The sequence below is a fragment of the Symphodus melops genome (assembly GCF_947650265.1).
Source record: "Symphodus melops genome assembly, chromosome: 8".
Lineage (NCBI taxonomy): Eukaryota > Metazoa > Chordata > Actinopteri > Labriformes > Labridae > Symphodus > Symphodus melops.
This window is the reverse complement of record NC_136698.1, coordinates 11,506,931-11,523,858: the sequence shown is the minus strand read 5'-3', so window position 1 is coordinate 11,523,858 and position 16,928 is coordinate 11,506,931. Positions and strand designations below refer to the sequence as shown.

Below are 16,928 nucleotides of genomic sequence, written 5' to 3'. Positions count from 1 at the left end.
TTGATCCTCTTTGATCTTTGATCTTTATCTCATGCCAGACTGTTCCTCATTCAAACACCCAGCATCTGTATTTGCTTGGGCTTAAATCAAGTTGATGTGTGTCTTTACACATATTCATTTTATGGAGCACTAACTCATCAAAAAAGACAGTAGAGGACATCAGGCCACAATAAATCTGCAGTAACTCGATGTCTGATGGAAATGTGACAGGCTGCGGAGTGTAGAGCAGCAGCTTTGTGTCTGATGGTGTCGAGTACACCAACACAGATGTTTCATCAAATCAGGACCAGACTTGTTTTTTTTAAAGAAACAAGATTTGGTTTGTGGTCCTTCAAGTTTGCAGTGTCGTAAGAAAACAGGAATGATGAAATGTCAAAGAACACAACTGTTTTCAGACCTGGCCTTTCCACATTGAAACCTTGATTGTGGAGTATACTGTTCTGGTCTGCTTTTTAAAAATAGCTTTTTTTAAACTCATCCGAGCCTGGAAGTAAATCAATACATTTCTTTGTGTGTGTGCTGAGGCTGGACACATGGGCTGCAGCTGGCAATTAGCCACAAAGGCTAAACCTGCTCCTTTTAATATAAAGGGGGATTGTCCACAAAATAATAAACTAATAAAATAAACTATACTGCACTAAAATAGTTCTAATACAAAGTGACACAATATACAGAGATGCTGCATGTACTTCAGATTTCTGTAAAAAATAGTAGGCTACAACACAAGTCATTTATAAAAGTAAGTTACTTATTGTATTAGGATATGCTTTGCTCTGTTGTTTTAATGATTATGGTGGAGAGAAGTATACTGTAACTCTCACTGGTCTGACGTCTGTTTGACACTGTGACTTCATTGTAAAGATTGATTGATTGATTGACTGAAATAAAGAGTGGTCTTTTCTTGCATCTTATTACATATTTAAAAGAATTTTAGTTCATAAACGTAGCCTAGCATTTCATCACTCAAACACTAATGGGTGGGTTGTTATCCCACAACTCTAATGTTTTGTCAAATAGATTGGTACAGATGATGTTTCCTGTGAATTTACTTCCTCAGTTTGCTTCTTTAATTTCTTCATTAATCCAACACAGATTTGATCAACTCTGTCATTATTGTTTCAGGAGGAAAAGAGCAACAAAAGCAGCGGAGATAACAGCTTGGGTAAACAGCAGGTAGCATCCACACACAACACAGATAACATCCCCCGTCAGCTTTTGATACGCAAATGTTTTGACGGGCTCGCCTCAGGAGGATAACCATCAACACACACATCCTTTCCAAAAACTCCAGGCCTCTGGGATGTTTTAAGTGCTCAGTGATAGTACAGATGACATCTTCTGGGTTTTCATTATGCACTCAGAAATGTTAGAGGGTCCATGGCTCAGATTTTGTGAATCACACCTCATTAGAATATTTTCCATCTTCACATCACCCATCAGAAAAAGAGTGGCTATGTCTCTTGAGTACCTAGTTTGCATCTGGGACATTTTAGAAAAAGAACAGGAAAGTGTTTTGCTAATGTGGAACAGGAGGTACAAGACTATCATGTGGAGAAAAAATCCACATCTTTCCTTTGAAGGTTTACAAAACTACAGCAAGCCTGATGCTTGTTAAAAACATAAAACTCTTACCAAAGAAAACCTCCAAAATCGAGCTGCTCTGCTGTAGCTGGATACTGTGGGGGGTTTTTAGTTAAAAGCACATTATTTTTTAAGCTAAAGGTGCATATTGTAATTTTACAATTATATTGAACCAACCCCTTTATGTAAGTGAGAATAGTGATTATTATTATTTTCAATTTAAATGTATAAATATTGTCATGAGAACAGTATACTCCCTCACTGCTAGTTTCTTTAATCGTCCTGTTCAACTTCATTACCTTCAATTCATTGTTGCTCTTATTAAGGTCAAAATTAATTAAAAAGACGCTTTTCCTTATATATCATATTACATTACATATATGTATGACTGGCATAGCTTGAGTTGTATTTGTATAATATGAGGATGTACCTCATATTGTCAAGTGTTTTGGGGAGACAAGCTACATTTTTGCATTTGCTAAATTGTTGTGATTTTTAGATAATCATATTTCTAGTAGTTACACATGTTGTTTGATTTTGTTCGTATTTTTTTAAACACAGTCAGAGCTGTTGGTTTAACAAAACATGGTTCTTTATGTTTGCATTAGTAGTTTTAGTATTTCATAATCCTCTGCTTTGTTGCCTTAATCCTGACACTTTGAGTGAAGGTCAGACTTTTCAGAGGGGACAGAGGATTTGGGCTGCAACTACTTTTCCCAGATGATGAATTTCACACGGCAGAGATAAAGACTTCTGTGAAACAAATGAAACATCACATTGAGATCAGCTCCCTGATTCTTATCAACATCACAACATACCTCCGACTGTGAATAATTGATGTGATTCCTCACCTCAATGGGGTCAGAGGCAGGGAAAATATTCCCTCAAGCTCAAACCCCCAAACACATTCATCTCCTCCTAACACTGGCAACTCATTTCTTACACGGGAGTTATTCTCCTCTCTAATCTGATCCTCTGGACCTTGTTCCTGCAGAGAAACACAGACAGTGTGTTAATTGCTCCCTGAGAAAAACAAACAAAAAAAAAAATCTCAGCTGGTAAAGTAATAATGCAATTTTCTGCTCCATCTGTCTCCATGCATGTATTCAGCATGTTGTGCTGTGCTGGTATAAATTTTAGCCCCAAGTAAAGAAGAACATGCATACTGTATGTATTGACCTCAGTGTAACATGATCTGAGCTGCAAAGCCCTCCTCAGATATACTGCTGTGCTACCTTCACAAATTGTGCACATGATGAAAAATGTATACAACCATTATAAAAGTATGTTCATGGCTGAGCTTGCAAAGCTGTTTACGCTAGAAATGCAAATGTGTCCCTATGCTTCTGTACTGATGTGTTTTATGCCATGGTGTTCCTGTATGGCTCAGAGTTTCATAATGCAAGGTCAGGCAAATGTTTGTATTTACTTCAAGTCCAGTTTTGTTCATGTTGTTGAATTACTTTCTTATAACACATTGTTTTGTGGAGTTGCTTAAAGTATAAGAGTTGTGATGTTTTTCCAAGAACCCATGGAAATTACATTTTATTTGTTTTTGAAGTTTCTATACTTTAAGCTATCATGTTCCAACTAATGATGTGCCGTAGCATGAATCTTTTCACTGTCACATTGTAATGCATGGTATTTAAACCATCCTTTCATTTGCATGATCTCTCTCTATTGTCTTGATACAGACATTGATAGTAAGTACAGTACACAAAACTTGCATATTTAGTCCAGCCTGTCCTTGTCTGTATTTCAAAACTCTGTACTTTTACTTGAATTTGCTTGACCTAGTTGAGTGTGTACTTATTTCCGTAAAATAACATTTTGTATATTTAGATCTGAAGGCAAATTTATTTTGTCAAAATACTTAGTCATTAATGTTGATTTTGCATCTGAAATATGTCAGGTCTGACTGGGATATTTACAAATACAAAAAAGATAAGTAAGGCAACTCTGTATGCTGTATATAGTGTTAAATTGAACTATTTATCGCAATATGTTTTTAAAAAATGTGAAACCTTCCCTTGAGTTGTGTGCTTCTCAATGACTCCACATTTCACTAGCTCCTACTATAGCTGTATTAACCTTGTACTTATTATTGATAGTGTCCACTAAATGGCGCATACATAAGCTCCCTGTCATTGTCCTTGCAGACCTTTCTCCTTCTAGTATTGCTCATGACCTTTCAAATTTCAAAGCCACAGTGCTGCACTGCTGCCAGCATCGATATACACTGTGAGAAAGACAAAGAAATTGAAAGGCTGATCACAATAAGGAGAACGCATGTACTCTACCTGTCCCCTCTTTTAAGCAAATATTCACCAAGGTTATTAGTTTCCAAGGAGGCTGTGTTTACTGAATTTTATTTTGAAGATACCATTTTAAAGACCAAATAGTGCCACAACTTTTGTTCCTATTGAATGAACAACTGAATATGTCAGCCACTTGATGAGTATATCTGAAGACACTGTATGTCTATCCTGAGGGGGCTTTCATGGTGTTTCCTTCCATCTTCAATGTCATGATAATTCCTGGCTGCAGAGTTTAGTGGATAACATGTACTGACTGTGAGTCATATCACAAAGTCTGATCCACATTTACATTACAATTTACAATTCAGCTGTGGTTATGGCTAGGTAGAGAAAAAAAACAAAACACTCGATCTGTGAAGTGAGCAACTGCTACTGTTGCTGCCATTTATCGTTTTCCCGGAACAGCAGCATTATTGACAACATTTGAAATCAATCCAGGACTAATTATGTCATTTCTGTCTCTATCACAAGGTGGCTGAGAGAGGAATGAACTCATCAGACATTCAATTACCTTAAGGTGTAAACCTGGAACAGTCAATAGGAGCTCAGTCAGGTCTTTGTTTCATCACAAAAAAATAGGAACAACCTTTGCATGCTTTTTTACTTTACTCTAAAAGCCACCAAAGGGAGTGGCGAGTCAGTGACTGGATCATTTTTTTTATTATAAAAATAGAACCCTAGTTTCTTGAAACAATTTCAAAAGGATTCCGTGAAAAGCACGTCAAATTTCACTGTCCTAGAAACTACATTGAGTGAGAGCATATAAACGAGCTTGTGGGACAAATTTTCAGGACCATTCATAAAGAACAAACTCTGGTGGACATGCTATTAAAGGACTATAAATGTGGACGCCCATTACATATGGGCTTCATAACATGACAAATGTAAATGAAGTGAAGCATCCTGAAGGTCAGCAACGCTGTGGTCAAGTTTCTGTTCAGTTCATTTGGCTGTCACATTCAACTTACTGTGTCCATTTTTTAAGGCTAATGCATCAATTAGAATAACATTCGAAGGAGTATATACAGAGTATTGGGTTCAGTATTGTAATTATTTGTTGCAACAGTCTTCAACACAGTTGGGGTTTGATTAACTACCAATGAAGTTTATTCATCTTGCCATTTATCCCCAGTCATTTATATGTATATGGTACATAAAACACAGTGCAGACACACACACAGTTTAACCCATCTGTTTTCAGGAAAGGGAGACCTGAGCTTTATGTTGCAGAGAAGAAATTTGATATCAATATCAAAACTTTGTACACAAAATGTTTGTTGAGCTACAGATATTCTTCACCAACCATTTAAAAAAATCTAGATTTTACCGAGGGGGGGTTTAGGAAAGAGTGTATAAATACCCAGTACTAATATAAAGTTGTCCATGTTGACCATGTTTGAAGAGGTATATGAGATGTTAGAGTACCCTGAAAATAGCACCACATTTCTCAACTTTCACAGCTGTTGTTGCTACTTGGGAGCCTTCACAGACATTTTGTCAGCTTGAAATGTTGATATGTCTGACATGACATGAAAGCAAAGTAAGAAAATATGATTAGCACCCAGTTGTCTTTGGTCAGCATGGAGACTGTACAAATAAAAACCGTTACATGTAAAACAAAAAAAATACATCTGATAATTTTACATAGGGGTTACATGTAAGGGAATCTTTTGTGGATGAGTAGTCACTTTCTTGCTTGACAACCCCACAATGACGAGAAGATTTCAGGAAGAGACAGCCCCTTCACCCCAAAGTTGTTTATTCCCAGTTGAATCCATTTCCAGTTGAATTCTGCTACTACAAGTGTGCCTATAAAAACAAACTTGACAGGAAAAGTAAGCAGTCTCTTAAATAAAAGTGATTAAGCACTTCATCAGACATGCACTGCAGCCCCCACTCTTAAATCTTAGGTCTCTCTCATCTCTTTGGTATCTTTTGGAACTAAATTGTGCTCCAGTCTGACAAACATGAATGGGATGTGTACAGTTGGTGTCTCTTCTTTTTGGAAAACAATGTTCATAATTCAAACTGTTTTTGCTGCTAACTACCATTTTTGGCATCAGTGACACACTAAGTTGGGCTCCAAACTTCTTATCTACAGATTTGTGCACAGGAATGTGATTTACGTCTTCAGATGTGAGGGAGTGCAGACAGCCTAACACATGTGGGTGGTTTAGTTCATTCTAACAAAATGAAAACCCCATAATAGGAGCTACAAAAGAGCATTTGTTTATACTGAAGACTTGTAGTTGTATAGTTCAAACTAATGGCAGAGCACAGTTTATTTAATTTATTAGTCATATTATGTGTCATATAACACAAGCTAGCCACATCATAGCTTCTCATGCTTCCCTTAAGCTGTGTCATCAGTATTCTATCCATATTTGAGATGCATCTGATGAAGACATGTTTGTACATTAAAGGCTCAGGCTGACTGATGGGAGCTGAAGGAAAGTGAAAACCTGCACTGAATGATGATGTACTCAAAGTCTTACCACAGACTCAGAGTGATCCTGCCACAAGAATCAAGCCCGAGTGTTGAGAGCTGAATTTCAAACACTGCAGCAGCACTTCTACTTTTACTGCAGAGCATTTCACCTTTGACTTGAATCTATACAGTCTTACCAGACATGCCAGGCATCGTAATGCCTCTGAGGCACTGTTCGTTGGTGCTATGTTAAATCACCTGTTAAAAAGGTGATTGAGAAGTTCTTCAGAGGGAGAAAAATCCATCATTTGTCTGAAGGTTGCAAGACATAAGTTACAGCATACCCAAACCTTTAAAGATGATCTCATTACAGAGATGAAAAACTTTAAATCTTTAATGTTCTTGAGATGATTGGATCAATATGACAGCTACTTACCCGTTTGATCTATCAGACTGAACCCCAGCATGGAGGCTAACACTGCCCAGGCTAAAGTGAATGTGGCATATCACCTTATTGCACTGGAAGATGCAGGACTTATTATTACAACACTGTTTGTGTAACAGAGAAGTAAGAGACAGAGACTTCTATAGCAAACAGATTTTTAATGGATTTGTAAGTTGCATAATAACATTGATCTTATATGGTCTGGTCTAATGAAGCGTGTACTGAGCACTGATGCTCTGGAGGATCACAGGGGGAAAGCAGGTAGAAGGAGTACCCGAGTGAAACATTGTCTTTAACAGAAAACAGTGGTCAAACACTTTTCTTTTGTCATCGACATAAATTCTGAAAATCAAGTAAATAAAAAATTAAAAAAATTAAAATGAAATCAGCCTTTTTGTTTCAAGCAGTGTTCTGTGAAATCCCATTTTAAAGACTTTTTATTATCAAGATGAAATAAATATCAAACATATTTTTGCTTGGAGGTGATCCAGATAAGGCAAGTGCACACCAAATTCAAACCAATTCATCGGAAATACACCTCGATAAGTATTGAAAATGAAGGATGGATTTCTCTCTTCTTCACGTGGCATATATTTTTTTGAGACATCTAGTTGTTGCACAAAACTGTCTTGTAGTGCTTGTGTTGTTGCAACAATATACACTCTAAGGGGTTATTTTTAGCTAATCTGAGGTTTTATCTTGAGAATACATTTCTTACTCCTAGGCAGTCAGTTGCGACACTAGCTTTGCCTCCAGAGTCTGATTAGTCTGATTATTGAGTGTTCATTAAAAACACATCTGTCTTCAGAAGAGTGCATAATGCCAGTTATATTAAGGAGGCTCCTAATACAGATTACAGCTACAGATTTATCAAACGGTGATTATATATAGAACATTCCATTTGGAGACTGTTCTGTGCATTAAACGTAGGATGCGGCCTGAAGTGCACATGTTTATACAATGAAAAGAAACAGTAAATACAGTGTTTGGTGTTTTTCCTGAAGAACCTCAAACTGCTCATATCAGTCTGGACTGAGTGTCAAACTTAAGCCTTCCAAATGGAACTGAATTCAAACACATACAGCCATAAAAACAAAGCAAACTCAGCATTAGATAAATAAGATTAAAAGAGAAGTTAATCAAAAAGATCCTCATGTAACAATTGAGTCAATTATTCACAGATAGTATCATTTGTTTTTAAAAGCTGTCCCCTGAAAGGCAAATCTCTGCTGTTTGTGCGCTTAACTGAGGTACCGAATGTTGATCTGCAGTGATTTAAAGACTTCGTGTACCTCTCAGCATCCTCCTGATCAAACGATTCAACCTCAGCCTTGGAGGTCGACCAGCGTTCACTTCTTCTTTGGATGCTAATGGAATACAAAAGAAAAAACTGATAAGTCAAAGTCAGCAACATGCAGCAAGAGTCAGGTCAAAACTGGATAAAAAAAATGGCCCTGTTGCAAAAACATTAACCTCAAGACCAAGCTTTTTTCAGCAGATACAAACTCATCCACAGATGAGTCACTTAGTTGCAAGTTTAGCCGTCTGCCCCCTATCTCACCTTCCATCCCTTCCAATTAAACGAGTCAGCCATCAGAGCTGCATCTTCCTGGGAGCACAGGCCATTCTTTGAGATATTTGTCTTCATTTAATTTCCCTTTGCTACAGCCGATACATTATCTGAATCCAAAAGGTGCAAGTCCAAAGTGCATGCTGCCACGCATGATAAAGCTATACAAGGTGCCAAAATGGGTTTTAGGAAACTCAAATTTCCGACTGATTGTAGAGCAAGTGATGGTTGAGAAGTTGTTGTGACACATCCAAAGTCTGCAAAGTTGGGCTCCATAAAATACAGTTTTAATGGGATACAATCTCAGTCAACTTTGGTCCTCTTATGCCAAAATGATTTCAGATGAGCTGCTGCATTTTTGCTGATTCGTTACTTTCATTTTTTCCCTCCTTAATGTGCCAATGCATAATAAAAAATACACAGCTATAAACCTTTTGCACCAACAAGAAAAATCAATAACTTGATCCACATATTTTGCATCTGGTAAAAAAAAAAACCCCTCAGTTGCCATGCCAGGATAGACAGAAAGATGGAGGTGTAATAAATGTTCAGATGCCAACAGCCGCCAGTCCAGCAGAGAACTGTGATAAAAATCACAGATGTCCGAGTAAACGCAGCCAGATCTGAGAGAAACAGTGCACAGAGATAACCGAGGCTGATCCCATGCAATGAACTATTCAAAAGTCCACAGCAAATGGGAAAAAAGGGCAAGCCACAAACAAATCTACCCAAAGTATTTTAAACTCTCAGAAATTTGCTGAGCATGTGCAACATGGACGAACATCCCCGGTGAATGGCCCTGAGAGAGAGACTCAATAAACTGCAGCACAGACACAGAATTCTGAGAGTGCATGAAGGATGTGGTGATGCAGCAGGAGGTTTACGGGATGAGTGAATACCCCACAATCCCCGACACAAAGTGCACATCCTGCAACTGCTGCATTCCTAACCCAACCTCGGTCAGCAACTGTTCCTGTTCGGACTCTCCCAAATTGTTCCCAAGATAAATCCTACTTGGTCTCCACGATAGATTCGTCATATCATAATGTGACATTTGCTGAACTTTACATGTCAAATGTGTACTATGTTTTGTGCCTGGTAATGTTGTTTGAAAGTAAGATAGGAGCATATTTTTTCTGAAGCTTCCTCAAAATATATTCCCTGGAAATTTGAATGCACCCGTAGATTTGTTATTAAATGATACTGGATTAAATCACACACAGCTCTGAGATGAGCTATAACTGTGTACTTGCAGAGAACACACAGGCATGGGTGGATTTATCAGCATTGGAACAAGAACACAAGTTTTCATTTCTGATTTGATGGATTTTAGCTGTTATTGCTTTTAACATTTTAAATTGTTAGTTATTACTTTTAGTCTATTTGTTTTACATATTGTATTTTCTTGCCTTTTTTTTTTAACTGGCTGCATTTCCTGGTTATACATTGTATACAAGGATAACTAGATTTCATATTTAGGCTATTTTTTTTTAATTACATTTCACACTTTATTTAACTTTAGAAAAAATATGTATTGCTTTGAGAATCTTTTCCTTTTCTCCACATTTGGTTCTTACTCACAGCAGCATTCAGTGCCTGCTCCACGTCTTCAATGATGTCGGCCTCATCCTCCAGTCCAACAGAGAGACGGATCAATGTGTCACTAATTCCTAGGACGATCCTCTCGTTTTCCGGAACTGACGCGTGAGTCATTATCGCCCTGAAATTATGAATGAGGCGAACATTCTTAAATATGAGCTCCACACAGGAACACACTCAGCTGCTGTAATAGTAAACACACTGACTGCATAATGGACACAAAGTGACTCAATTGAAATCTTTCCAAACAAACAAATTTTGATCTCTGCTACCCACTTGTGGCTATCTTGCCATATTACATCTCTAAACTTTTTTTTCCTTCACTTATCAAATTTGTAAATTGATTATTTAACAGTGATATCCTTTTATAAAATTGGTTTTACACAAAACAATTTTTTTACTCAGAGTACCTTGGAAAATCCCAAAATAAACAAATTAAAAACACAAATTAAGAATAAATAATCAATACAGTGACACTTACGGGTGTTCTGCTAAACTTTCATATCCACCCAGGCTCTCAGCAATCGCAAACAACTGAAATAAAAAAAGTGCATGTTAAACAAATGTAGACCATAATCAATGAGTACAATTAGTAGAAATTAGTATCTTAAATTAAAGAAAAAACACGCACAAAAAGATAAAAAGTAACCAACAAAAAAAATAATCCAGGCTCATAACGCATGGTACACATCAGTAACAGTCTTCTCGTGTCAACACTAACCACGTCACCTGCTGAGGCCAGATTAGATTGGATTAAATCATGTTTAAAATGGGCTTAAAATTTAAATAATTTTACAACATTTATCAAAAAATATTTTTATTTAATTTTTTCCTCAACTTTAGGGGTCCACTACTGCAAATGAAAAACATCTGAATTGATTATGATGTAAAATATTTCAATCATCTTTCCACTCATGGACATAAATTCTTCTACTAAACAGATTGCAAACAGTAAAATAAGCGACAGGTAATGGCATGCAGTTAGGACCTAAGATCTTTGCATTTAGACCTGTCTCTGTTGTAACACTGGAATAACTAAACAAATCATCCACATAAAATGTAAAGAATTAATTACTTTGAGGTTACTAAGGAAGGCTGATGCATGCTCCAGTTTCCCCTTAATGTAGAAGGTGATCATCCCAGGACATCCGGTGCACTGTCTCTTCATTACATCATGCTGAGGGTGGGAGGGCAGGCCTACATTAGGGGGAGAGACCAGGATGAAACTAGTCAGGTGGGAATAACAGGATGATTGTACTTTGCTAAAGTGAAGACAAGTAGAGGTATACCCGCTTACACAGTTTGTAAGTTTTAATACGCTTTAATAGTTATTTGGATGGCTGAGAGTCATTTTAAATGTACTGTGCATGCACGTATCGAAGCATCCTTTAGTGTTAGTCTGCTGTGTTTCCTGCATCAAACAGCTGCAGGTGAAGACGTAACATCCAGCTGAAGATGTCCTCTGAGGTAATCCTGACCTCAATATAAAATGCACAAATAGTGTATGAGAAGACTACTTATAAAAACAACAAAGAGCAAGCAGCTGTTAATGATTTCTACATTTTATAACACAATAAAAGAGGATTGTTTCTACAGCATGCTACTTGTGAGATGATTAAACCTTTTCTCATAATCATACATCTTTTTCGACTTTAGCCGTCTGCAACCAAAGACAAACTGTTCGTACAGAGGTCTAATGGTTTACGCTTCAACATCTCTGTCCTCAGATCACCTATACACCTATTCCTTCAGCAGCAGTAGCTCAGTGTGTAGGGACTTGGGTTTGAAACCAGAGGGTCACTGGTTCAAGTCCCGATGAGCATTGAAGTATGGAGGTTCGTCTGCTGGCTGGAGAAGTGCTAGAACACTTTATAAGACAGATATTGCACACTCCCTGTGGAGCATGTTTGTGCATGTCTAAATACTATGAGTCTATTAGTGAAGCATCAGAAAGCTTGTCTCAACATTACTCTGGTTTAAATATTGTTAATAACAGGGTTAGGTTATTGTTGTTAAAGCCATACACTGCATAGCAGAAACATCACCTGGGAAGATGACACGATCCACCCGAGGATCGGCCTCCAGGAACCTAGCCACAGCCATGGCGTTCTTAAAGTGCCGCTCCATGCGCAGGTGTAGCGTCTTCAGTCCTCGATTACACAGGTAGCAGTCGAAGGGAGACGGGACGCAGCCAAGTGCTGAACCAAAGCAGGATGGGGGGAGGGGGGGGGGAAGAGGTTACAAAGAAAAAAGAGGTTACAAAGGCCCACAAAGCCTAGATCTAGCAAAGAAGCCAAAAAAAAGCCAAAGAATGAACAAAGACTTCAGTCTGAAAAGGTTTGAAGTAAGGTTTCAATTTTGGCCTCAGACAACGGTTTGCTCTCATGATGGATAAATGACTCAAAACACAAGTCGATACATTTACAACACCACATACATGTTGGTAGAGTACAAGGCATAGAGTCCGTTACGTAACCTGATGAATGGCATGAAGTCATGTCATGTAGGGTGTTCACTCTCGACTCACCATTCTGCAAAAACTTCAGACGATCATACAGATCTTCCCGATTCACAGAGATCAGCCCCATGACCACGTCACTGTGACCTTTCAAAATAAGAGGCAAGGTAAAGAAATGTTTTGAAAAAAACAAACAAATTTAAGTCACTCAAGAAGCAAATAATATGAAAGTATTCCACTTAAAAATGACCTTATATTGAGAAATGTTTAGAAAGTTTAGATTATGAATCAGATTTAAGCAGAGCTTGCAAATGGTTAGTTTTCATAAACGTTGGTAACTTACATAATGCAGCCCATATTGCTTTTTGATACCAATTATGATATGTGTAATGCATTACTAGTGTTGGTTGACAAATGTATTAAAATATGCGTTTGTATTTCTTTCTTGACTGGTTGTATATTGCCTTATTTGATCTACTGCTATTACACGAGTTTTGAGTATCTGCACAACAGTTATTGTGAAAAATTATGATCCTTTTTTTTTTTTTTTTTTTTAAGTTCACAACCTACCGTTCATGTATTTGGTTGCTGAGTACATGCAGATATCAGCTCCCAAAGCCAAGGGGCGCTACAAGCACACAAGACAAAAACAGGCTTGTTAATCAGTGACTTATTTCCACATGAGCTGGAATTCAACAGCAGGAAACAATTAAACCGCCACTTCCACTTCAAAAGAGGCTGAGGTGCTGTCACTCTCACCTGGAAATAGGCGGACATGAAGGTGTTGTCCACGACCACCACGATGTCCTTGTTGTGTTCGTGGACCATATCGGAACAGACTTTGATGTCAACCACCTTCATGGTGGGGTTGGTGGGGGTCTCAATCCACACCAGCTACGTCAGGACAGAGATGATATCATTTCATTTTGGCAGAATAATTAGGAGAGAGATATGACGGATAGATCATTTACTGATACGGTTTTATTTATTGCACAAAAAGCTGAGTCATAATGACTACTTAAAGTTTTCCCAAAGCAAAGTGACAACGCCCACTTGTGCAACAATTATGTAACTTTGGAGTTTGGGTTTTTGTTCGTTTATGCACCTTAGATGAATAACATCTGTTAAAAAAAAAAAAAAACAGAGAGACTGACGAAATAAACACCCGCAAGTTTTAGACCGACAAAACAAAATGCCCTTCATCTGTTTTTATTATCCTTTGACTCACTTTGGTGTTGTTCTTCAGAGCAGCCTTCAGTTGCTCTGGCTTTGTGCAGTCAGCAAACGACACCTCAAGGCCAAACTCCCGAGCAATTTTTTGGAAGTAGCGGTTTGTGCCTAGCAATTGAGAAAATTGACAGTACTCACGATATGCTTCTGCTTTCAAATGGGTAAATATTGGTTATCTAATGGCACAGTGAAACCTATAATAAATGGCTTTTTCTCACCTCCATACACGTCATCCATGCAGACAATGCTGTCACCAGCCTTCAGCATGTGTGTGATGGTCAAAGTGGCTGCCAGTCCGGAGGCAACAGCAAGAGCTGTATGAAAGAAAGCACAAAAGACTTTCAGGTCATAAATCCTTTAAGGGCAGTGAACACATGTACTGCAGCTTGCACACTTAAATCTCTCTTGTTAGGTTAAAAACATTGTGATTATATACTTTGTGTCTTTGTGGAATATGCTCAGCATGATTTTGTTATATAACAGTGGTACTTACAATATTTTGCTCCATCCAAAGCAGCTACAGCCTTTTCCAGACAGTTTCTTGTAGGGTTTCCACTCCGACTGTATTCATACCCCTAAATAAAACACAACAGTCTGTCAACAAAACCAGTAATAATAATATTAACTGATGTCAAATAACTAAAGTAAACATTCCGGTAGCAGACAAGTTGCCACACATAAATTCTTTCACCAAACAGGTTTTCACAATACCCCTGGATTACCACGATCACAGATCAGCAACACCAGTCTTGTCCACTGAAACAGGAACCAATAATTTAACTAAAAACAGTTATTTAAGCTCTCTGTTGGAAAACACTACAAAGCTGCTCTGGTTTAAATTAACGCTGCACACATATTTTTTCTAAAAGTGTGTTCATATACAAGAATCTTAAAATTGTCAAATGCAGAAAAAATGGTCTACATACAGTAGCTTATACAATACATATACAGGAAAATCAATGTGCGTTTAAAGCAGCTGTGAAAGACAGATAAATGAGTCTATGACCACTAGCAGCTATTGCTTTAGACCCAGATGAAGTTAAAATGGCCTTGAACAGAGTGTGTGCTCTGTTTTGGGTGAATAATAGGCCATATAATCCTTAATGTTACTGTTGTTGTTTGACACTGACATTTATTCATGTTATCAGTGAATAAGCAGCAGCTGTTTCTTTTCTTCAAACATTGACATTTATACTAAGGATATTGAGTGTTGCACATTGTTGGTGGGTCTGAAAATGCTACAAAACAAGGTCAGGAGGTCAGGGGATCCGCTTGAGCAATGGGCTCAGTTGTTGGTCAGTTAATTTAGGATGAACTTTAGTGGTTCATGCTTTACATTTGCTATAAAAGATAAAAACTAAGAGCCATAGAGGACTAAACTAAACCTATTGTACATTTGTTCCAGACTCAAGAAAACCTAAATGACCTCTGCTCTCATTCATTTTATGGCTTGTTTGTGTGAGATTGTAGTTAGAATGGCATATTCAACATTGTAAAATGTAGCCTAAGCCAATTCATGAATAACCTGGCGTATAATAATTACCAGAGACAATGAATGACAGTTGAACAACTCAACATCTGAAAATAGTTCAGGTCTGTTCACAATTAACAGATGAACGGAGACTGGGTTTTTTGTGTGACTTTTTTTTTTTTTTACATGCAATTCAGGTGTACAGTAAGCAGGTGTCACAGGATAGATAAAAAGACCTCTGTTCTGTCATTCTGGATATTTCCAAATGAAGAACCTTGCTCCAAAAAAACCCAACAAAAGACTAAACAAAGCCTTAAAGAACATGCATGGGACATTATCTGGGACGTTTGTCTACAGGTTCAGACTTTGGCTCAGTTTTTGTTAGAGCTCAATTTCTTGATAATATCTAAGTAATTATATTTTCTAAAATAAAAGTTTGTGTAATATCTCATTAGGACCTATCAGGACTTTAATTGTTTCACATTTCTTAACTTGTTTTTTAAATGTAGGCTATTATTTTCATATATATATATATATATATATATATATATATATATATATATATATATATATATATACATACACACATCCAAAGCTGCGTCTGGGAAAAACATCTTGAAACAACTGTATATTACATCAAAGCTCACATAAGTCCTTGTTCATGACCATGGGCTGTGCACACGTGCATACCACCAGATCGTTCCCATCGTCCCCCTTGGCCCCATCTCCTTAAGTAACCATAGTCGTATCGTGCTACTTACAGCGTGGTTTCCTGGTCCGTTCTGCTTGAACGTGGTAGAAAGAGAAATCGGCGGCACAACAGCCAATGACTTCCATTGCTCTGGCTCCTGTCCGACGTGAATGGCCTCTGTGGCGAATGATTTGAAAGCCGTGTTAAAACCGGCGTACAACTCGCTCTGCTCGTCTTGTTTGTGATTTTGCTCCATGATGTGTGGCACTTCAAATGAACGTGACCCAACTGAACTCAGGGTGTCTGAGTATGCATTACCGCTTTATGGTAAAGAGGAAAGCGATTTAACGTAGGTCTACGCTGTGCGTGCCAGCGTCAACCAATCAGCGCTCATCAACAAGCAGGGGAAGGCGCTGATTAGAGGTTCTGCAGGGGCGTGCAAACCACGTGACAGTGCACGTTGTTTGCGTTCTGTGTGTACTGATGTAACATTTCCTGTAGTTTGAGTCAATACGTTCACGTTTAACACAATTTACTCTGTTTTACAAATAAATGCATTGTTTTTTTCAAGTAGTCTATATTAATTACAGTTTAATAAATACATATATATAATTGTTCTGATTAAATGTTTTTAATCATAATCTACAAAAAATAAGTATTAATCGCTACTAACGTGTGTCCAGACATCCATATCCAAACATTAAATCCCTTACCCTGGTGGACAAGAAAGGCTTCTTACTGCAATTACCACCACCACAACCAGGTGTTGTATCACTTCGATTTAGTAGACCTAGGCTATTGAAAATGAAAGACAGTTGCTGACAGAATTTGATCGGAGAAGAAAAATCTGAAGAAGAGGAAACAGTGGACAAATGCTGTTTGGCCAGTTATTACATGTGTTAGACGCTCCATTCGGAAAGTGAACATATGAACTGACTTCTCCCAATCCTGAAATATTACATGTTACATTAAATGAATACTATTTTTATTCATCACCGCAATAGTTTTCTTGTTGAGATAGGGCCTATATTACATTGAAAGCCATCTATTATTGTTCCTCAGGGAATTTTCACACCAGCAGACGTTTGAGTTGTGTTTCCTTTCTTGTACCATAGGGGGAGGACGAGCTCTGTGGAC

At 37.7% G+C, this 16,928-nt stretch overlaps 1 protein-coding gene across 1 annotated transcript; it reads right to left on the bottom strand.

The window, feature by feature from the left end:
- Positions 1–6,910: 6,910 nt before the first annotated feature.
- On the bottom strand, positions 6,911–16,179 carry LOC306828468 (cystathionine gamma-lyase-like). Its single transcript, XM_079350975.1, has 12 exons — positions 15,862–16,179; positions 14,123–14,204; positions 13,848–13,943; positions 13,628–13,737; positions 13,159–13,293; positions 12,970–13,027; positions 12,469–12,546; positions 11,987–12,139; positions 11,017–11,138; positions 10,423–10,475; positions 9,924–10,062; positions 6,911–8,139 (listed from the first exon to the last, which is right to left on the bottom strand). The coding sequence occupies exons 1-12, from the start codon at positions 16,045–16,047 to the stop codon at positions 8,122–8,124; spliced, it is 1,230 nt and encodes a 409-aa protein (XP_079207101.1). The 5' UTR covers positions 16,048–16,179; the 3' UTR covers positions 6,911–8,121.
- Positions 16,180–16,928: the final 749 nt, after the last annotated feature.